The 24,062-nt window shown below is 39.1% G+C and overlaps 1 protein-coding gene across 8 annotated transcripts in view; it reads left to right on the forward strand.

Moving 5' to 3' along the window:
- Positions 1-6,266: 6,266 nt before the first annotated feature.
- The window catches only part of PTPN13 (protein tyrosine phosphatase non-receptor type 13), a 126,207-nt gene continuing 108,411 nt past the window's right edge, over positions 6,267-24,062 (forward strand). For 3 of the 8 annotated variants that reach the window (XM_076337027.1, XM_076337028.1, XM_076337029.1), the window contains exon 1: positions 10,436-10,463. In XM_076337027.1, the coding sequence (XP_076193142.1) occupies positions 10,436-10,463 (28 nt within the window). Of the gene's footprint in view, positions 6,329-6,567; positions 6,743-10,039; positions 10,070-10,227; positions 10,287-10,435; positions 10,464-24,062 lie in introns of those variants that run through there. The other 5 variants (XM_076337030.1, XM_076337033.1, XM_076337034.1 and 2 more) reach the window with 5 other exon arrangements.

The raw sequence follows: 24,062 nt of genomic DNA on the forward strand, positions 1-24,062 counted from the left end.
CTGTCTCTGCTTGTTCTAAAAGTAATTTATGGCCAGGGGATACTAAAGAAAGAAATTTCTCTTTGGGGCTAATGACTGTTAGAAATTCTGCTAAGATTTCCAGTTGTGGAAATATATAGTACAACAGCAACTATAAGACTGTCCAACATACTGCTTCATCTGCTTCGTACTTCAAAAATAATTTCCAGTTAACAAAGCAGTAAAACATTAAGAGAAGCAATGTGACACAGCTAAATAGAAGTAGGAAAGAAGTGTCCAAAAATGATTATATAATTATATTGATCAATATAATTCTTTTAATTGCCAAAGTAAATGTGAAATTTCTACAGATGTTCACACGCAATTGTCACAGAAGTCAGCTAAAGTGGCTGGCATATATTACTGAAGATAAAATTTACCAGAATAGAGGGATGCCACTTACTCTGTGAGGAGTTGTCTTCTTCAAAAGGAAGTGTCTTTCTTCTCTTTTAAAGACACTTGATTTAAAATCCATGAGAGCAAAACTAATTGGTAATGAATTACAAAAAAAGTAACATTACCATGAAAGCTTGGTGATAGTAAGCAATTAAGAAAGCAAGGTAAAGTCCTGAAAAAATGCCTGCACAAATGCACAAGCAGGTACAGTTATTCCAATAAAATTAAAAGTAACCCACTTCAGTGGGCATAATTGTGTGAAAAGGTTGTAACTTCTGGGGTGGAACTCAGTCCCTTTAGTTTGACAAAATAACTTTTGTTTGATTAGGTAAAAAACTGTAATCAGATATCCCAGCACATAACTTTTTAAGAGCTCAGTTTTGTACAGAACTTTAAAAAGTATATTAAAATAATCCTTATTCTTATATAAGAACAGAGAGGCATTTCTTAGGAACAAAGCAGCTTTTTGGTCAAATTAATTCACAGTTTTTTATGGCAAATGTGAGTAGAAATGTAAATTACAGTAGTTTATAGACTAAGCAGGAGAAACAATAATTGTCCCCTATAGAGTCAGATTACAGTCACTGTAACATCAATGTAAATCTGCAGTAATTCCACATATTTCAATGTAATTACTCTGGATTTACTCTGGTGGAACTCTTGTAGAGAATGATACCCTTAAGAGATTTACAGACAGATAGAAGAGATTTTGGTGAGTATGCAAATAAATTCTAGCGCCATTAAAGGGAGTACAATGTTTCTAAGGCATTAGATGTATTTTCTTATTTTTGTCTTCTTTTGACTCTTCGATAGTTCTTTTAGTAGTTTTTACAGGGATTCTACTTGATTAATTCTGTGATTCTCTCACTCTGTTTCCCTGGAGTCTATCTTCAGCCTTTTTTTGCTGGTTGTTTCAAAGCATTTAATGATTCAACAGACATGTTTGCATCAGTGTCCCTTATCATTATCTCTTCACCCATGGATATTTTAATCTTTACTGAGATATTTCATCACCTGTAATGTCAGCCATCTCTTTATGTATGCTCTGCTGCTACCAAAAAATGCAGTGACCTAGGTTTTGTCCCTGAAAAGATGGCACTGGGAATATAAAAAGCATAAAGAAAACACTAAGCACAATTTCCAGGACCAGAGAGTTTGTTACACTGTTGCTACAACCAGTGTCCCCAAGTGAATGTTATCAATGACAGAAACTGCAAAAAATTCTCTTAGATGTCAACAAAGAGAATCAGTGGTAAAAAAGGTTCTGGAAAAAAGTTGGGTTATGTTAACTTGGTTTGTATTTCTTTTACTCTTTTTGCTACCTTCTAACAAAAAGTACTGTAATTAATATATTCAGTTCCCATCCCTTCCAACTAGGTTTAAGACCATGCATCTGAATATGCACATATTTGCTAGTCAAAAATAGCAAAACTGTGCAATCCTTAAGGATTAGTATAAAAAAAGTAGTTTCCAGTCATTTCTATCACTTTAGAAAAGCGAGATTTGATTAAGCAGAAAAATTTATGTAAGTAGTCTTAGGAATTTCAACAGCTCTGGAAGTGTAATAAAATAGTGCACGAGCTGTAAATGCTGGATCTACATGTTAGATTGTTTGCCTGCAGACATTGGCTTACTGAAACTGTCATTGTGCAATTTTCATTGCACGACATTAAAAACAGAAATAAAGGATGACCCCCAAATTACAGAATTTACCAATAGATAAGCAGAATTTCTTGTTGACATGTGACTACTGAAGATCACTGCAAAATATAAAGCTGTCATTTGTACAAGTCAGAGCCATCTCCATTTAAGGGAGCTATGAAGCTCTTACTGTGTTCAGCAAAAGCCGTACTAGCACTTGCACACAGGATGATGCTAACTTGCATTGCAGCAGTAGAGCAATGAATTTGTTGAAGATAAACACAATGCTTTTAGATGTCGGAGAGCTACAACAAAAGAATATTCAAAATCCAAATTGTCTGCCTGGCCTTTAAAATTTGGTCAGATTAGAGTCATCAATTATGGAATTATAGAAACACTACAATTTTGGAAAAAATTATCTCTTCTCTGTGTCCCTCCTCCCCCCCCCCCCAACTTGTCTAGACTTTGGTCTGTCCCTCCATACAATCTAGCTACTGTTGATGTGACAGCCTTTTCTTCAAAACAGGCTGTAGTCTGGGACAGCCTTTGTGTATTTCTCAGCCTCAGTGACCCTTCATCTCATTTCAAATCTCAAATAAAAACAACTCCTTTTCTCCTACTCTCCCTATACATTTTAATGTCTCTCTTCCGCTGCTCTGATTTAACTCTTGACTGTAATACTCCCAAACAAAACCTTCATTAAGATAGACTCCAAAGTTAAATGCAGAAAGGACCTGTTTGAACAAGTAGTTTCTGTCTGGGCAAGATTGTTCTCTACTGTATATTTACTACTATTTCAACCAGTCTGGTTTTAAGTATCTAAAGCTAATTAGCTTCTGTAAATTAAGATTTTCCTGAAGATCATCCTCCAGAGCTGTAAGTCTTAGTGTAGGAAATATTTTCCTAGTAAAATCTCTAATTTTTTTCTGTTTTACATGGTACATATGTAACTATATTCCCAAATATGTTTCAGGCCTCTTTTCTGCAACTGTACCGGTATAGAGCCAACAAGCACACTTTCAACCGCACTGACATTAGCCTACCAGATGGATTTCATTGCAGATGGGGACCAAAAATACTTACTTCCTCTCACTGGCATTCAGCCTCATCAAATGTTTGTAGGCAGTGTTCTCCCTGTCCCTTGACTGTCATTTAGCCAAAGAACATAAAATGGCTAATAGTTCTAAAGGGATTTGTGAATCAAGCTGCCAAACTTCAGACGCCACTTATTGTGTACTTTTTGAAAATAAGGTCCCTGTTTGGGCACCAAAACTGGGAGACGCCCAAAATTAATTGTCGCTTTTGAAAATCCCAGACAGTCACTGTACTGAGTCTTAATCTTTCTCAGAGATTTAATCTTTGTGGTAGCTATTTCTCTCTGCTGCTTCTTTCTGAGCAACTCATGTCATTTCCTTAGGATCTTTTAGATAATATAAGGACAACACCTAATACCCTGATACAGTCTAACTCAAAAAGAAGGTGCTTTGCGGGCCAAGAACTTGTGTGTGAATTGCCCTAAGATGCAGTTATGTTGGGCTTTTTCCTTTTTTTTAATGGTTTTCCTTAGCCGCAAAGTGTGAATAGTCAGATTTAGTCTTCCTCTAAACTGACCTTTACATGTACACTGCAGCATGCCACACAATTTTTGACTCCTCAGTTACCCATAAGCATGAGATTAAGAGAGGGTTCTAGTTTATGTACAGGTTTTGCCCTAATACACAGGCAAGGTGTGGCCAGACATGCATCCCAAATGAGGAACCTGGAGGTGCTCTTGAATCCCCCAGTTTAGACATAGATAGAGGCACACCTGTTTATTAAGGAAGATTCAACAAGAACAGTAGATAATGTAATTTGGCTTTTTTCTTTCCCTGAGCGAAGTTGCACTACACTAAGCAAAAGCTGTGAGTAAATGATGCAAGATTTTGATGGTGTAGTAATTGGAGTATATTTGTTTACCAGACACTCTCTGCAGAGGAAAATTTAAAGTTTGTAAGCCTGGTTAGCATGGAAACTTCCTCTGAACAGCTAAGGAAAAAGTCACACTCAGGAATCTATTGAGTACTGGCATGTCAGTCTTTGCAGTAAATATACATTGCGTTCACAACAAATGGCATAAGTACCACGCTGACAAAAGCCATTTCATTTTTCCACAGTGGAGGCAGTCCAAGGCATCAGTCTTTGTGCACAATGTGTTATGTCTTTCTTTTAGTCAGTGATGTAAGAAGTTTCTGAAGTTATGACAATGTTTTCCATGTATTTGCATCCCTGTAAAATGCACAGTAGGTGAAGATGGAAATTATATTTTTCATTGATCCTAAGCTCCAAGTTTCCTTGTTGAAGATGTTTAATTTAAAAAAAAAAAATCAAATAGTCTAAGGAGATAATTGTTAAGGCATTCACATACATTTACAAGGCTAAGGAAAATGCTGTCCCAAACAGATGTTCATTAGTAGAATGAAGAACAAGGACTAAATCTTCTTTAGAGGAAAGTAAATTACAAACAAATTTGCAGTCTTTTAAGAGAGGTGACTTTTTTGGGGAGGGGATTTCTATATTCAGAGGCATATTCTAGCACAAGAAGACAATATTGCCTTATTATGTAGGTTGGGTTTTAACACATCTGTCAGTCCCGTTTTACTCATTCTGTTTACTTGAATTAATAATGTATATTTGCAAAAACGCATATTCCTACAAAGAGTTCTTTCTGTGCGCCATCTTCAAATACAGTAAAAAAGACAGAATATATAGTAACATGGGTTACAGCAACTACAAATTGATCTGAGGCATGGAAGCAGAGTTTTAGGATAAAATCTACTACAGCTCATCAAAATCCATAAAAACAATTCTTATTTCAGTAAGACACTAACCTGTATAAAGAGGAGGTGGGCCCTTGCCATGGAATGTATAAATTTACAGAGACCAAAATGAACTCTTGTTGGAAATGTGGATACCAATATATTCAGTTCACCTTAAAATGTAAGTAGATAGTTATCAACCTAAGGAACTTGTATTACAAGAAAATAATATTTAAATTGCATAACTAACAACATCTTAGATTACTGTAGCCTCTTAAAATGTTAATTAGTTCTACTACTCATCTTTATTTTTGTTATGACTTACACAAAGTCACTGACACTATTACTTACGGCAGACTCACTTTCATGTTGAGACCTTAATACTTTAGTTAGTACAAAGGAATTGGTATTTAGTTATGAAAAAGTTACAGCCAAACATTTTTTATTTATTCTAAAGCAACTGTTTCCACAAAAATGTTGTCTTTTTTTAAATAGAAACGATTCTTCTAGACTATCATTCTGAAAAAGTTCATTTTCACATAGCCTGAATTTGGGGCCACATCTGTGGTGACAGTATTCTTTGCAACCAAAAGTACTTTTTCTACCCTGTGACTATTTCCTTTCACAATCTGTCTCCACAAAGGAGGGAGCTTGTGCAGAAACCCCAGAGGAACCCACCGGAGAAGCTCCAACCCCACGGCACAAGTGGTCAGCAGGTCCCCACAGTAGATCTCACGTTCAAAGTGGAAAAAGAAGCCTTATTTTTAAAAAAGCTTTTCACCTAGCCAGGTAGACCTTTTCTTCACCAATTTGTCTGACAGGCTAAAAACAATCAGCCATATTTGGAAACTTTGCCATTAAGGCTTTTGCTTGTACAAGTTTGCTCTGTGCAACTTTTTTTTTTTTCTTTTTTTTCCCCCCGAACAATGTAGCGACGGCTTGGCTGGTGACGGGAAATGAAACGTCTGTTCATGGATGGCTCCTGTCCTGGCTTCCCCATCCCTTCAGTACCCTCAGGGACGGGTGACTGTGCGGAAGGACACGGGACTCCTGTAATAGAGAACCAAGACTGCCCGTGTAAGCGCCAAGGACTGGGAGCAGCCAGAAGTAAGATCATCCCCAAAAAAACCCCGCCTTTGGGGCCAAGAACATGTTGCTGTTATCAGCACAGTAGTTTACCCCCAAGAGAGTCAATTCTCAAGTTACCTTCGAGCTCCGACCGGACGCTGAGGGCTGGAAGGGGCCAGGGCCGGGGCCGGGGCCGGGCCAGGCGCTGAGGGAGAGGGCGGGGCCGGGCCTGTGTCAGCAGCTTACACGCTGCCTCGGGGGCGCGAGGGAGGGAGGAAGGGAGGGAGCGGCCGCCGGGGGCGGAGGGCGGCTGCGCGGCCGCCTCCCCGCGCTGCTGGCGACCCTGAGGGGGCAGCGGCCGGCGGAGCGGTGTGGAGCGGAGCGGGCAGCGGGGGGGCCGGGCGGCCGCGGTGGGTACCCGCGCCCGCTAGCTGGGTCCGAGGGGCGGCTGCTGGCGGCGGGCCGGTCGTGCACAGAGAGAGAGAGAGAGGGAGGGAGGGAGCCGCGGGGCGGGGAGCGGAGCGGAGCGGAGCGGAGCGCTGCCGCTCCCGCCCTCTCCGCGCCGTGCGGGAGAGGGGCGCCGGGGCTGGCGACCGGCGCGGGAGGAGATGCTCCTTCGCTCTGACTCCTTCCCCGCGCTCCCTTGCAGGCGCCGACCACAACCTAACGCGAGCGCTGCTGCGGGGGAGGGCGAAGCTCCGGGCTCCTCGGCTCCATCACCGCCCTGCATGCGCGAACAGCGTCGCTAGACCGGCCGGTAGGTCCGCGGATCCCTGGGCCGCTCCTCCCTGCGCGCCGGGGAGCCCTTCGCGGCCACTCTGGAGGTGCGTGGCCGTTGGAGGGGGTGGGGTCTAGAGGGAGGGGGTCTCGCGGACGGACGACCGCTGGTGGCTGTTTAATCGCGTCGCCCCTCTGTCGCGGGGCGGCTTCGCTCCTCGCAGGGTGGCGGGGGTGCCGGCGGCGCCAGGTGAGCGGCAGCTCCCGCGGCGAGGGAGCAGACTGTGGAGGGGAGGCAAGGCGGCGGGCCGCCGCGGGTTTCGGGCCCCGCGGAGGTGTGCGGGCAGGGTGAAGTACCGGGCCCGCGCCTGTGCGGTGCTAGCGCAGGGTGGCAGCCCTGGCCGCGGAGCGTGGGAGGGGGGAAAGAAAGGCTGCACAAAGCGCGGCGGGTGGTGTTGGTTCTCCCCCTGGACTTCCCGCCCAGGTCGCTTTTGGGGTTCAACTGGACTTTCAGTAATGGCAGTACCCGCGTGGGGGTTTGCGTCTGCCGGCGGCGAAGGGCTCGTTTTTGCCTACGCAAACAAAGGAACCCCCCGAACTTCTTAACAGAGGGAAACTTTTTGTCTTATTAACGTTTTTGGAGGAACAGGAATGAAGTATAAATCTGTTGGCCAGTGATCAGAAATAGCGTAGGTTTCATTGGCTTTTTATCTCCTAGCAATCGACACCTCCACAGACCACAGGATAATCTCTCTCATATTCTAGATTGTGTAATTCTCTTTAAATTGCATGTTTAAAACAACAAAGGCAGTGACTTCATAGGGAACCGCCAGGAGCTGCTCTGTACCCCTCCTGTTTATTGGGGAAACGTTTGGGAACCGGTTTGGTTTTGTAGGTGGGATCAGAAGTAAATGTAGGACATGAAAACTGTAAGGTTGGTTGCAGGTAATCTGTGTCTAGCCATCTTATTAAGGTGTGAGTTTTGGAGAAGGGAATATGAAAGTCTTTGCATGTGGAACTAGCTGGGGCAGTAACTGTGATCAGTTCATGAAGCCTTTTCAGTGGGAAGAGAACATGTTTTATGAAACTGTACAGTGAAACTGGGTCAGAATACACAGACTTTCTCCTGGGGGCTGAACCTTATGTGAGAAAGCTGTCAATACATACGTTCCTAGGTGTCTTGACTCCCATTTGGTCATTCGTTTGGTCACAGGCTAGTGAAGTGATGACATTTAATGCCTAGAGTAATGACTCCAGAGCAGGACTGCTTTCTGTGTTCAAATTATGCATCAGGCCTCTGACAGACTTGCACAGGCAGAGTATCAGTCTTTGGATGACCAGAAATACATTTTAAAGACACTTCTGTAAGAGTTAGAATCAACCAGGGTACAGATACAAATAGGAAAACAACTTAAATAGTTTGGTTCTTGTGCAAGAAATACTGATGAGGAAAGAGTAAATCTAGTCTTAGAATCTTTTGGTAGTGCAGTTACGACAGAATTTGCTACCACTCCTAGTGCTATCAAATGTACCTATCTGTTCAGCTTTTACATTGGGCATATGTATTTTATCTGGGGTGTTTTTTTTAATCTGCCAACAGCACATCTTTCCATAAACAGTTTTTAAATGTAAGTGGTAATTTAAGGAAAGAAAAGAATGACAGCAAGAGATAGAAAAATCTACAGTCTAATTTTTCAAGATATTTTATTACTTGTTTTTAAAGTAACAATCCTGTCTGATGACCGGAAAAACACATAACATATATTCCTCTCATAGTGGGACTTTTTTTTTTTCTTTTGCTGTTGCATGGTAAAAAAATTGAACCTTCTGTAGATGAGGGTTTTTGTATTGATTTTTGTTTTCTGTTCAGTGTGGTTTTTTTTTTTAAGTTAAAGATGCAGTAAAAGTAAATACTTTTGAATATACTAGATGTAAATGGAGACAGGCTGTTGTTATAACTGTTTAATTAAAAAAAAAAAAATCTCTTCATTCTGAGACTGTTTTTGAGTGGAGTTGGAGGCTATGAGAGCCAGAGACTCGAGGACACTTGAGTGGATGGAACATGCATGAAACAAGGATGTATCTGTGAGAGAAGGATGGGCTGAATGTTAAGGGATAAGTGAGTGCACAGCACATATTTTCACTGGGATAATAGCGTGTATGGAGAGGATGGGATCCACTAGTCTATTCACAGCTTCACAGGCCTTTGAAAGTGAAACTGGGCTGTGAAATGGATGAGTGGTAAATAACCACTGTAACTGGTCATCTTGAGCCTGTGATGATAACTTGTGCATAGCATTGTCATTTTGGATGGCTCGAAGGGAAGTAGTGAAGAAGCCTAGGAAGGGGAGGAGATTGCATTCCTGCAGGTGGGAAGTTACCAAGGCACAAATGTGTTTGCCTGTTCCAGTGGGAAGGAAGGTGTTATGTTTCTTTGCTTTTTTTCCTTTATGGTCAGATTTTTTCAGCCGTGTGGTTCTTACAAATACAGAGCAAGTATCACAGTGAAGGACTGCAAGTTAAAATGCAGTCTTTTATCTGTTTACCTTTTAAAGAGCACAGCAAAGCAAATATTTTCACTTTTACATATGGAACAGAAATTATTTGGCGCATAGCTATTGTCCTCCCAACCAAATGCAGGTATGACAATAATAATTAGCAGTTGTATAGTACAATAAATCTTCAAAGTGTCTTCAAATCTTAATCAGTAAACCTCAATAGCATGCTGTTCCTGCAAGAGAGGTAAGTAATTAGACAGAAAAAATGAGACTGGGCAGACTCTTAAATGGAGTTTATTACTGAAGTGCCAGTCAGTTGGACAAAGCTACTCTTTATCATTGAAGTCTCTGAATACTGCTGTACATTAAATGGCTTCAAATATTTATATGTTGAAATAGATGACAATATGGCCCAGAGGGCCTGGTTAATATAGTCCTTCACAACGAAGGAGACCTTACACTCAAGAGTCTCTCTAGTGGTTGTTCCAGAGCACCTGTCAAGACTTACTGACTTGAACAAGAGTAAGGTCAGCTCTTTAAGGGGAATGATTTTCTTTTGAAGAGCTTTCCAGTTTACTCACGCAACAAGCCTAGAACCTTTAGTCCATTGATGATATTGGTAAAACTTAAAGTGATTTTGCCAGGAGTCTCTTAAACCTAAGAACACGTAAGTATTGATCTGGCTGCCACATTTTGGATGTTTAAGAGGGAGTGTTGGTTAGCAGGCTGATGCTGTCAGTCACCCTTTTTTTTCTTCTGCTTACAGAAAAACTGGCTGGAATTTTACTGTTCTAAAATGAGCTAGTCAGTGAGACAGAGAGGCTGAAAAGCAAGTCTTGGGGTAGTGTGTCATGGTGCAGAAAATATTTGTAAACAGTTGCCCTAAGCTGTCGCTTACCATGGGACAAGCGTGGATGGAAAGCTATGAATACCAGAGTAAGTTAATGTTGTATGTCGCCAGTTAACTATTAATGAAATCTGTGCATCTGTAAAGAAGGGTGGAACTTCTAAAGAAGTGTTTCCCAGCCCCACCTCCTCCTGAAGTGTAGAGAAGGAAGCTGGCATTTACAGATGGGAAGGGCAGAAGAAGACTCTTTGGTGCTGTTTTTATTTTGTCCGGGCTTCTCTTTTTCCTATGCCAGTTAAATACCTGGTGAGCAACTAGGCATATTCTTTGTGCATCATTATCTATTAAAATGCTTTCATAAAAGGCAATGAATTGAGTAGGCTGCTTTGGGACAATGATATGCCTTGTGAATTTGAAATCCAATTGCCAGGATAGAGATCTGCTCCAGTTAGCTTATGAAACTCCATAGGAAGAATAACAGAGGTGAGAAGGCTTTGTTCTCGGGGTTTCATCTATTGTTCTTTATCTTTTATGTGTAAATTTAATATGCCACAGAAATGTCTGCAAGTAATATGTCAATAATTAAAGGAGACCTAGTATTAAAACTGCTGATTTTTGATTGCTGGTATTTTATAGGGAGTACTGTAGTTTTGCTGGACATTGAGTGTTATTAAGGATTTGTAGATGATAGGGTAATGTCAGATTTAGGACTAGGTGTTGTGTCAGCTTATTGTTCCCACTTTAAACAGTCTGTCGTTAAATTAGATGAAATGGGGCACTTGGAAAAGAGAGGGAAGCTTTATCTCCCATTTTGTAGCTAGAAGTAAAGCATGGGGAGAATTGACTGACTTAAAAATGATGAAAATTTAAGTGCACGTTTGGAATTGAACACAAACCTCTTCAAGAACTAATCTGATGCTGTCGAAAAACACATCACTTTTTTCAGTAGACTCTGAGATGAAAAGACTTTCAATTTCTGTGTGCTTCTACTTTGTCAGAGAAAGGACATGGTTTTCTGGAGTGTTTTCCCAACTCTGGATAAAGAATTTCTATTTTGTTTCTTGAAAATTGTCTTAGTAAAGAACATTTGTTTGTGTGTGGGAGAGATACGGGAGGGAACATGCTATAGAGCTTGCTGAAATTTTTGAAAGTGAATCTGAAAATGCTTTTCATACGGTGTTGACATCTTCTGTAACTGAGTATTTGTATGCAGTGTAGGTACTTTCAGGCCCATGTGCAGAGAGGTACCTCAGAAGTGGCATATCTGAAGTCTGCTTTATTTAGAAAAAAACCCCTTGATCTGAAAGGCTACTTGGGTGACTTTTCTTGAACAATACCATTGCAGGCAATTTATGTTTGTGCTGTAAGCTTGAAATTGATGCTGAGTTTAATAGGAAACACTCCTGTTTAACTCTCTCGAATAAGAGAACTTAAACAGAGGCTCTTTCCCATCAGACCTTTCCCTGAAATCCAATTTTGTTTGTTGCTCTATAACTTGTTGAGGGGAGAAAGCTGTTAGATCATACAAATTCCTCATGTTTTGAAGGTAGAATGTGCTTTTCATCCTAATGAATGGTAGAGTCTTACTGGATAAATCAGTGGAAATACCAGGTTCTCCTGCGGTTCATATCGAGTATCACAACAGCTGTAAGAGCTGTATTGACTACATCTGTGTAGGTGCAGCTGATGTTCTCTAGCAGCCAGTAGTCTTTCTAGTAGGTTCCAGGATGTCCTTATATGTTGGAATCTTACCACCACTGCTGTGTGCTGTATAGAACTAACAATACTAGTTCATTGCATTAGAAATTGTTGCGTTCTCTGTTGACTTCAATGCTATTTCAGAATTGATGTTGAAAGGCATAAAGAGTTGTTAATGTAAATAATATTTACAGTAAAGTTGCATGCTTGGAGATGTAAGCTTCTCTGAGTCTCGTGACCATTCTGTAGTCTGTCTGTCTTTATTTTCATTAATGTAATAGCTAGTGTTGTACTCAGGTAGTGGGCAGGCCCTCAAAATCTCTTACAGAAAAAACCCAAGGAACTGAGTGCAAAGGCTTTCTAAGTTATTACTGAGTACAGACAGAACATGGCTTATCTCATTATCTCAAGGGTTATAGACACTCTCATTTACAGCTCCCTGTTTGTGCAGGGGAATTGGTTCCCAGTGATTAATTTTATGTTTCGGATGAGGATTTTTCCCTTTTTAATATTAATTTCTTTAGCATCTCAATAGTGTGTGTAGATTTGTTACTGTATTTTTAGATTTTCATATAGACAAGAGCAGCTACAAGGAGGGCATAAAAACCCCCAATAAACCTGTGACACTGGTGGAAAGGTAATGGGACTTGAATCATAAAGCCATGTCTGCTGTGCAGCAGGTATTCAGAAACCCTGTAGGACATTGCTGTTGAAATAGTAACTACAAAATTTCAAACTTGTAAGCAACCTTATTTGGTGTTGAATGTGTTCCATCTTTTTTGATGGGGTTGTTGACTTTTTCTGCTAACCGATTCTATATATTGTAATTTTAAAAGATTAAATGGACTAAAGAGGGGGCTAAATTAGAGTTTGAAACTTAAACTGTTAGAAGTAGTTGTGCTTCCTAGCAAAGTCATGCCTGGTTTAAATGATGAAAGATTTGGATTGCATATTGCCTTAAGTAATAGAGGCATGAAAAAATGGAGTATTTAGATTTTTATCCATGTCATACGTAGATAAACTTTATATAAATTTTCTACCTAGTTTGCTCATCAGAGTATCAGTACTATAAAAAGTCTTGCTGATTCTTCTTCTCTTGTCACAATTCATCAAGTGCAACAGTATATTATTATTGATTTTACCCATTTCTCTCTTTGCATAATTTAGTGTTTCAGCAAAGAGAAGAGTTAGAGAAGGGAAAGGGAGAGGACGTTTTGCCTTTCATTATCTTTACTGTAAAATCAGTAAGTGGAAAATCCTTTCCTAGTGCTAGGATTATGTTCAGTGAAATAATAGCTCACTTTTCCCAAGTCAATGCAAAGCTGTATTTGCCTTCAGTGACTTAACTTGGGAGTTTGAATCCCAGGCACACAAACGGTCGATACAGTGGTACAAGTGCTACTTTTATTCTTTACTTTTTAATATCAGTGAGTAACAGCACATGTGTTACTTTGAGAGACATCTCTGTAGTATACGTCCCTGACTGGACAATTGTGTGGTTATGTTTATGTAAAGTTATCCTTCCAGCAGCCTAATTAAAGACTGTATGTAACTTCCTTAAATGGTATGTTTCAACAGGTGATAAATACTGTTTTCTCCTTCAGAAGTTTTGTTACGGTATTTCTTTCAAGTGCCTTAGTATGTTTTAACTATTTTTAAATGATAGAGGTGCATTTTTTGTTTGTTTGTTCTTCTGAAGCCAGTTTGCTTTCATCTTCTGTAAGTCTCAAAATTGGACTTCACATTAATTTGACTTGTAGGAAATAAGGGAGTACTGCCTGTATGCATGTATTAATCAGAGATCTATTTGTCAATAAATTTGTCTTTACTCTCTCAACTTTTCAGTAAAGGATTTATCATCTCACATAGGTTTTTAGGAGGAAAGAGATTCTGTCCAGCCTTCATAGACTCTGTCTTTTAGAATTCTTGTATATCTTCAGTCATCTCTTCTCTGTTCTTAGACCAGCGCCCTGCACTTGAAGGAATTTCCTCTTAATCATTTGAAGGAGAGCTTCAGAAACACTTGCAGAAAAAGTCAGCTTATTGATTGGTGTTAGAAATCTGTACAAGGAGTAGCAGCAAAAAATGATAACACATGTAATGAATCCACTGAAATGCTAAAAAAAATTGTTGCAATCTAGGGAAAATTAAGATTTTAATGATATTTTTCCGTAAAAGTAACTTTGACATTTGTGCATGCTGGTGTTTGGCATCTGAACTAATACACCCTGAAGAGCAATGAGAATGTGCCTGCTAACTTCACTGGAAATTTGAGTAGGATGCAAGTGGAATACAAATGCTGTTGGCGTCCTTATTGATATGTAACATTATAATAGACAATGCAGTATATATCTGTATGTCTGTAAATTAAGAAAAAGTGTTCTCTCACAGGAATAGCAGTTGTGAAATGTTAAATGGCTTGTATCTGAAAAAGGAAGAAATTATTTAATAAGCTAGCTAGAATATACCTGTACAGCACCTGGAAGACTTTGACCTAGAAGGCCTAGCTTGTGAAAACAGTGTTAGAAAAACAGTAATTTTTGGCAGTGCACACAGTTTAAAAAAGGAAGGTGGGGAAGGGGGGGAGAAAAAAAGCGTGAGCTCCTTCAAGGTGTGCTGGGGCACCTTCAGTTGCCTCTAGTCCAGGTTTATGGGCATTACCAGAATGTCTCTATCTGTGCTGGTGGTGGAGACTTCTGTGAGCTGAGGTTTCTTCCTAATAAAGGTTGGGATGGGTTTTCAGATTTTCAAACTTGCAAGTACTTTTGGGTATCCCAGCTTAGTGATCATGTTTAAAGCCTTCAAGGGTTAATAATTGTCTGATATGTGGTGTGGTTTTTTCATTTGTTTGTTTTCTTGGGTTTTCTTGTAGGTTTTTTTTTTTTTTTAGAACTCTTGGTCCTCATCCTTTTCTGTTCATAAGGTTGTTCAAACTTCCAAAATCAGGAATTTGCCTGGGAAGTCTGCTATAATGATCCATTTAATAAGAATTGCAAGAAATAGACACTGTAAGTTTTGAGGAAACCCCAAAAGATTAGACTTATGTTTCCTGAAAGAGGTTTCTTCTGATGCTATTTATCTGGCAATAGAAGATTGTGTACATGCTTACCAAAACAGGCTAATTCCCAAGAACCTTGAATTTTGAACAGCTTAATTTTTCAGTATGCCCTGTCATTGCAATCCCTTGAATGACCTTAATAAAGAATTTAAAGATTATCTGATTATAAAGACTTGCTAGCTGGCAGTGATGAAAGTTTGTTTCATCAGCTATATAGACTCATTTATTGAGTGGCTTTGCAGTTAGGTTATCACATGTGTGGAACAGCCAAATCAGCCTGGAGCTTTAAGCGCATGGGCTAATGTGTAGAACTGAATTACTGAAATAGCTTTGCAAAGCTCCTTTATGTCAAATTAAAATGTGTGTGCTCATGATGATTGTTACAAGACTCTGGTGTTTCAGAAGTGTGATACATTGTAGAAATTAACTCTGGTTTTTTTCCTGTTTGTTTTCAGTAGTTTTTGATACCATTGTATCACCTTAGCATTAGTGTTTGCTTTAACCTATTGGCAAACAGTTCCAGCAAGAAAGTTTTCTCCCTTTTTCCTTGCTCCCTGGTACAGTTCTATCCTCTGTGAATTTGAGGAATACAGTGTGTAAAAGAAGAAAACCTTAAGCCTACTTTTTGTTGTTTTGTTACAAAATACTAAGGAAAACCCTAAAAAGGTTTTTATTATAATTTTGTAATTTTATTAGCATGCATTGTCTTCAGAATAGAAAATATTTTGTATGCTGGAAGATTGTTTGGGTTTGTCAGTTACTGTGGTGGTAGTGCACACAGCAAAGGTTGGCAGAAGAAAACATTTTCTGTTTTTGGTAGCTGCAAACATTTACTGCTGAGTGGCTGGTAAAAGTCAGGTGATGGTGAGGCATTACGGGGTGCTTCAAGACCCTTAGCATGCTTTTCTCTAGTGAAATTTGAGACAATAGGTTACTGTCTTCACAGCAAACAAAAGAAAATTTCTCTTTTTTCTGCCTGTCTATTGTGAAGTTCTTAATTACAGCTACGTTACTGGAACAAAATGTCATGTGGAGTAAAAGTGTAAATGTGTTCAGAAAGGGATTAGAGAAATTAATAGAACAGAGACCGTTAATGACTATTATATTTGACTGTGCAGCTCTAACCTTTAGCTCAGGAACTCAATAAACTGGTGATTGCCAGGGAAGGATGATGGGAGAGGCGGTCTGATCCTGTATAGTACTTCTTGTATTGTACGTTGCTTAGGCTTCTAAATACCAAAAGAAATAGGAAGCTCCTCCAAACTGAAAACTACTTTAATCTTTTTTTTTTTTAAAAAAAAAGCTTAGTAAGAATTCTTCTGTGATCTGCTTTTGAAGCTCGTGTGTGTCCACATGGGCTGGCTTGCTGTTCAGTGAAGAACCCTAGGAATCGAAGGAATCCAAACACTGGGAACTGCCATGCTATCCATGAAAGTCTGCATTACAGCAGCATGTTGGTTGCAGTTAGTTCAATGCTCTGGATTAGAGGCATCAGCAGTGGTCATGGTTGTACCTGAAAAGATGGGAGAAGTTTCCACCTAGCTGAAGAAATGTGAACAGGACGTTGAGCTGTCTGGTTCAAGCTGCAGTTCCTCGCTTGTTTTTTCATCCTTTCTGTTATGGAATCCTTATTCCCTTTTCTTCAGACCCCTTAAGGAGGGATTAAATGATGGATAGTCAAGTAATCAAGGCAGTTAGTTTTCATGCATACAACTCTAGAGTAAAAATAGTTGCTCAGGAAGAGAGGACAAAAAGACAGGAACACCTTGGTGATATCATAAAGTTTCGTTTGCAGTATTGGTGGTTGTTAAAGAAGAAAGTGAAAATATACTACTTAATGAAATGATAAAATAGATTATATAAGTAATGGTAATTTTAAATGATATCACATGAAAAGCACAACAAAAAAAAACTTGTGGAGACATAAGTAGTTTGATTTCTTTTACAGATGAGAAACATGTTACTTAAGAACTGACTGGCATTCTGCAATGATAAAAGGCATTCTTTTTGTTCTCACTTGCCTCAACATCAAGTTCTTGTTCTCTGTTGATACTAGTACATGTGCTGTTCTGCTGTGTGTGCTCTTTGGCCTTGCATGCTGTAATTAGCATAGAATAGTCAAAAAGAGCATTTTTCAGTGCAAAACCTTTAGTTTTGTGATATTGTCAGACACTGATGGAATTTGTGTCTTTCAGTACTGAGTATTAAAAAGCAGAATAGAATCAGAAATTGTATTTAACGTGGTATGTGGAAATTTCCCTGGTGCTTGCAGAGTATGGAGTATAGTTTGTAATACTACAGAAAATATTTTTGTGCTTGATATTAACTGAACTCTTTGATATATGCATTAATTCTCACTGATTCTGTCCCACCCATTGCTTTTGCTTTGAGAATATTAAAGAATCGAAGATCACAGAATTTAACTTTTCACCGTAATATGAACTGCTGGTTGGGAAGTCTGATGATGCAAAATCTGTTTGTTCTGCTTCCCTCTTCAGTGGTTTTGGAGAAATGGAAGAGGAACTATTGCCTGTCTAGACTTTAATAATTTATATATAAATTTACTTTTTATGTAGACAACATTCGTTTCAAGGCTTATGATGTATTTTCAATGATAGGCTATAAACGCCAGTTAAAAAAAAAACAACCACCAAAAAACCTCCCAAACAACGCAACTGTTGTGCCAAGAAGTAATATGCATCTAATAAGAGCAATTGCTTTGTATAATAGCACACTGTCTTTAAACTGTTTTCAAATAATTTGTGGAACTCAGATTTTTTCTGTGTGACAGAAGCTCGCATTAGGGATCAGCAGGTTCTTTGATATAGAGCAACTGTAAATTGTGTGTGACTTCTGGGTGGGGAAAGTTTGGGTTTCCTTCTCCTTCCTTCCCCCCCCCCCCCCCATCTGTCAGTTGGAGAAACTGTTTTTTTATTTTTATTGCCTGTTTTTAGACTGTTGGTATGAAGTAAAGGGCGAAGTCTTACAGACACTTTTACAGAAGTCTGATTAGTGTGGAAGAAGATCACTAAAAAATTAGAGAGGTCACTCATCAGCGTGCTAAAAGGCAAAGGATAGGTTTGTGCTAGCTGTATTCAGTTAATTTTTTTGCCAAAACTCAAAATTTTAATCTGTAAATCTGTACCTTTTAGAATGCAGCCTGTGAATGGTTCTATGCATTTATTTCCCCCTAAATGACTGAGGTAATAGTCAGCTTCTAGGTTAATTGGATGAAAAATGGCCAGTAGTGTAAACCAAATCATAAAAATACTCAAAACAATTATTTGAGGAAAAAGTATTTTTCTTCTGTAACTGATTAGTAATGGTCCATGGGATGCCTTAGGTTTGCCAGCAACACTTGGCATCTATAATGATTTTTTAATTTATTTTTCTTATGTGAAAGTTTCTGATGCCCCTAACTGCTACTTTGTCTGTAAGTTGTGTATTTCTTCCTTGGCTAAAACAGTATGTGTATGCTTTAGTGCAGGCACACTTTCTTTCTGTTCTTCTCTCTCTACTGTCTGATGAAGTCTTGGTTCCGGCTTCTGCGCAGTGAGGAATCTGTGGATTATTCCTCCCACTGTGGACTGAGAAGATATTACATTCTCCTGTCTTTGAGATTTAAATCTCAAGATTGTAAAACTTTGTTCCTTCCTTCCCTGTTTTTTTTTTTTCTCCTCGCCTCCTTTCATTAATATCAAATTGGGTATTTCTACAAGCGGTGAACCCTTGACGCTTCTCACTGATTATCTAGTATTACTCGTTCTCAGACAAGTGTATGCAGCTTGAGGTAAACCAATACAACTGGTCCGGTTTGATAAACTATCATTCAAATTCAGTATTTTATAAGCAAAGTTTATAGGGAATGCATGGTAGCGAGACAATATATATCAAAATTGAAAATGTTTTGAAACTATTGATAAGGCATTCTGAAGTTTTGAAATCTGTTTCAGACTACTGCCCAAATGCTTTTTTAAAGCCTTACATTTATGAATTTTCTATGTGCTGTATCAAAGAATAATCTGTTTCACTTCTTTTCCAAAGTGTTTGTTTAGTAATGAAAGATGGAAATAGGAATTGAAGAGCTTCAGCCGATCTCTTTTCTTGCACAGAACTTTGAAATCTTTTTCCTAAAAGCAGCACTTTCTATTAGAAGTTTATGCCATTTATATACTGAAGTTGCAAATAATATTTTTTATAACATGCCCATTTTTTTAAGTTTGCAAGACTAAAATTGAAATACTACATTCAGGACTGGAAGAAAACTTGTATTGTTTTAAAAGTTCCAGCTATGCATGGAAAGGATGAAAGTTGGTATGTTGTATACAGACCATATTGTATAGGACTTGAGCTGTTAGGTTTTGGAGGGATGAAAATTTTTTTGTGTCGGTGTGGTGTTTCTGTTTATTTTAGGTGGTTCTAATTAGTGTTTTCTTGGGTCTATGAAATAAGAGTTACGGGGTTAAGCTGTGGTACATGGAATTATCAAACTGATTGAGAAGGCAGCAAAATTTGATGCATTCTTTAACTGGTCTAACTCCCTGTGGTCCAGCTGCATCAATAAAAATTCAAGAGCTGTTACATTATCCTTTTATTCTCCTTTCACTTAATCCCTCACTAGGGCAGTGGGTTCAGAGGCTAATACAACCTTCTGCTTGGTTCCATTCCAATACAGCAAGTATAATTTGTACATGGGCATTATCTGCGTATGTCCTCAGTCTGACTAGCTCTCCATTATTGTTCATAGGAATGTTCTTAAAAGAAAAGAGAGATGATGCTGTGACTTGCTTTCCTCTCACGGTTTCTAGGCCTGTAGAGGAAAAGTTTTCTGTTAGTTTGTCCTTGTTATGCAGCCAAGGGTGTAATATGGCTCTTTGTCCTGTAACTCTACTAATATGAATGTATTCATCATCCAGACAAAGCAAAACTTCCCTGAACTCTGTTTTTTGGCGGCAGTGGGCTTGGCGTTGTGTCATGGGAGGAGGTGCTGCTATCTTGTTTTTCCTGTTTTTTTGGCAATGCCATCTTCTGTAGCTTGTTCTGTCCTGTAATCTCTCCAAGTACCAAAATATTACGGAGCACAGATAATGATCAGATGGAGTCTTTGTCCATTCTAGTGTTTGAAGCTGAATCAAATCTGTTCTATCATGGACTATCTTTCTGTCTTTACTGTAGATCAGGCAGTCTGTTTTGTGTGGAAGGTCTAGTTAAGAGTTCTATAAATCACCCTTGCAGATTTTTCATGTTGCTATCAAATGATACTGAAGCTTATGTTCTTTGTGGCGAGGGTCCTTTTTGCACTCCAAATCCCATTCACTTTCTTGGCTCAGCAACCATAAGCTTGGTAAGGATTTGAAGCTGGGCAGCAATAACAGGTAGATGAATCTCTTGTGAAAGAGAAATGGCATGTTTTCCCATCTAAAAGGAAAAGGACTAATAATCACATCACCTTTGAGGGCAGTTAAGACACGGAGAATATCATGGCTGTAGGACTGAATAAATTATGTGTAGCCTCTGAATTTAAGATGAATCATAAATTGGGTGTGTGTTAGAAATTTGTTCAAGGGGCAGTATAGTCAATTTAACAATTGTTAGGTTGTAAACAGCATACTGAATCATGCAGTATATAATTATATATTATCCTGAAGTGCGGTGAACAGAGTAACAGGCTGAGGGACTAGTTAACCGGTCAGGTTCCGATTAACTTGTATAATTTTGGTATGAAGCCATATATGCTGTGTCAACTCATGTTTTGGAGCAAGATCATGATTTCTTAACCATAGGCATTCCAAGTCTTCAAGTGGCTTTGTCGACTAATTAATCTGGAGCTAAAACCTCCTAATTGCAGGATTTAAACTAGATGGTATAAGCTGCTTGGGAAGGTTTTGGCCTCCATAAAGAGCTCATTTAAAAAGCAAGCATCCGTGACCAAAAAACTTCATGTTTTGTGTGAAATCTTTCAACTGATAGGTATCTCTAGACATGCTGCTAAATTAGTTGGTGATAGTTGTGACATGGACTGTACTGTTCTCAATACTTGTTTTATACTACGTCTACAGAGTTGAGTGGAGCAGATGGGCAAACAGTAGGTAAATCTTGATATATGTTATCAGTAGCAGGAAATGGATCAACTATAGATGGTTGGATAAAGAAAGTCTGCCTTTAAAAAACCAGTATTTATTCAATACTTGCAAGATGGTGGTGAATAATGTGCTTAGAAACCCTGCTAAGGTTAGATTTTACAGAGAACCTAAACAACTGAGAGTTTGAGAAATACTGGAGTATGGAAATACTAGCAGCAGATGATTGAGAATTTTGGGAAATCCTGTAATGAATCAGTAGGGAATAATATCCTTCCTATAAAGCTTGTCTTCCTTTTTCTGGGCAATGGGTCTGTTTCACAGCATGGAAGTGTACGCTGCATGTTTTCTGCTCTCTCTCACATTTTTATGTGCCCTGCAAATTGATTACTCTTTGGGAGTGTGTATGCAGAGAATATGTACAACTTTAGTCTAAAACTAATTTCTGTATGCATAAGTATGGAAGAAAGTGCAGAAAGAAGGGATCTGCAGTCTGAGAGGGCATATGATCACCTTAATTGTCACAGATTCTGTACTTCGGACAAGCAGGTGTTAGGCAGAACAAGGAATCTCCATGTTTGCACTGTGTGCATCTAACTCAGAGCTCTATCTTCTGTATTATCCAGTTGGGCTTTTTTCATTGCTGGTTTCACCAAATACTGTTTAATATAGTTCATGTCTGGACCTTATTAGTAGCTCACCTAAATTACATTACATTGACAGATTCTCAGTTACTGGGTGGAAAAAATGAGATGTATCCTGTCGAAGGACAATGTTAATGAATTTCCAACAGTCTGCTCCTCAGCTCAGCATCACTTCAGGAAGGGGGAACATCTTTTATATCACTTGAACAGCAGCTAAGTACTTTCAAGAAGTAGCAGTTAAATAGGTTACTTTTTCTCTGGAAAGTTGGTTACTTATGGAGAGAAGAAATTGCCGTGAAGTCTGTTATGAGGACAGGTGTATACACAGATGATGAATGCCATTGAAATGCTTCTCAGGAAATGGTTCTACCCTTTAAGACTTGTTAGTGCTACACTTGCAGTACCATTCGTGTAGAACAAAGAGCTGGTTTCTGGACAGATGGAGGTCTGTTACTACAGTTGCAGCCCATCTGCTGGTATCAAATCTGTTTTTACAAACGCTTACAGACTCTTACTTTAAATCTGCCTTGGCCAAAACCTTTAATAGGCTTTAGAGACCCTCTACAAGGCTTTCAGGTAGTTGATGTTGACTTCTCGAAATAGATCAATGTTCGTGCCCCTTTACAACTCCAGTTGTCCTTCAGGGTTTTTCTCCTGTCCTGCAGCAGAAACTTAAAACAAAAGTGAATTGTTTGGTATACATGAAGTATATATGTGCAGACAAATGCACATATACATTTTATATAGATAGATGGTAACATAATACATGCATTTGTATATGCACATATATATGTGTGGGGACACACACTCTCTTTCTCACATGGGTGTGCACTATAAAAAGCACATCCTTCCTGAAGGCTGACATAAAGTTCAGAGAGCCAGGTATGTAATCTCACTTGCCAGTGCTTCTCACTTCCTGAGAATCAGTCTGCCCTCATTTGAGGAGAATGTTATAAGGCACCATCTTATAATTGTTGTCTTTCTAATTGCTCTGTGTAGGAACAGTTGTTCCATGGACAAGTCAAATCCAGCCAGCTGCCTGTTCACATCTCTGCTATTCCCTCAGAGCATACACGTTTCCTGATTGGGTCTCAGTATGAGAATGGGGTATCATCAGATATCTCTGTTTTGAAGAGGTAGTTCACTTGAAGTTGGTTCTCACTTGGAAATGTATGAAGTTGCTTTATAAAGTTAGTCACTGATTCCCCCTGCTTAAAATTTCTTTAGCATAAATCTTTGTATAGATTTTCACACCTAACAGGAGGACAATATATCATAGACTTTTTAAATTGTATTTTTGGGCATATAAAAAGGGTAAATCTCATGCCTTGTACTACCATGTCTGAGTAGAGAAAGGCGGTCTGTCTGAAAGCAAAATTACTTTTTTTTTTGTGCTACAGAAGAATGAAGAAAATGCAGTGTTCTTTGAATAAGACTTTATATTTGCCACTGTGCTTGAATTAGTGTTTTCTTCAACTTACAGATATGTAGAGCAAGGATCTCTCAGCTTATGCCTTGGTCCTAAAGACACAGCTCTTCTTGTGTATATGGTTCTTGACAGCTGAAATGTAGGCCTGTGTTACGTCTTGTCTGTTTTTCAGGGTAGAAATTCAGACTTTCACAATAAGAATTAGTCATCACTTGTGTGAGTAATAGCTTTACTCCCAGACAGGTGAGTTCACAGATAAGATATCCATGGTGTCATCTAGCTGCAGACCTCATAACGTTCTGTTCCTTATGCCATATCTCCCTTCTTTTTTTTTTTTTCTTCCAGAAATGAACCAAAAAATCGTAACTGTCTGGGCAGGCAGCACTCTTCCCCCCCCTCCCCCCGCGCTACAAGTCCTGGGATTCTGTGGTGTTGCCTGTGTTGTAGAGCATATGCAGTCACTTCAAGAAGTCTAAATTTCCAAGGAGTTGGGAATATTACTGTCTTGAGCATCAAAGGCTGAAGAAATGGTGCAAGATAGACCCTCCAGATGGATAGCGCCCTCAGGCATCCTAAAGTTTGAGAATGTGATCACTTCTTCCCCCAGCTGTAGGGCTGCTTCAGAATTGTTCCTGACAGTTACCAGGAACTAAAACATCATTCGGGGTCATGGCTGAGGAGAGTGTTGTTATTTGGGAGATGGTCCATCTCCATCAGTAATTGTTTGGACTCTTATCAGCTGTTTTCATCCAAAGTCATAAGCAGAAAAAAATGCGAGTGAGGATGTAAATCAACTTAGGGCATTGGGTAAGAAAGCCATTAGACTATGTGTAGCAACTGATTAGCTGAAGAGAACATTTGCTAGGTGGTAACTTTTAAATTGGTGGGTTTGGGTTTTTTTTTTTCATTTTCATAGCAAAAAAAATACATACAAATGCAGTTTAGTAGAAATATTGGTAGGTGGGGTGATCTACATGGGAGTTTGTTTGCTCTCATATTGAGCTAAATGTGTACTTAAACAAAAAAATCCTTGTGTTGTAGTAGTGCAGCTTCTTTGCCTGTATACGCCTAAGGTAAAGCAGTGCTGGAGGAATCAGATGCAGATAGATGTCATTTTCAAACTTGTTATGTTACTCTGCCAGTTTTTCTTCTGTTGTTGGATATTGTTTCCTT

Source organism: Aptenodytes patagonicus, chromosome 4 (genome assembly GCF_965638725.1).
Source record: "Aptenodytes patagonicus chromosome 4, bAptPat1.pri.cur, whole genome shotgun sequence".
Lineage (NCBI taxonomy): Eukaryota > Metazoa > Chordata > Aves > Sphenisciformes > Spheniscidae > Aptenodytes > Aptenodytes patagonicus.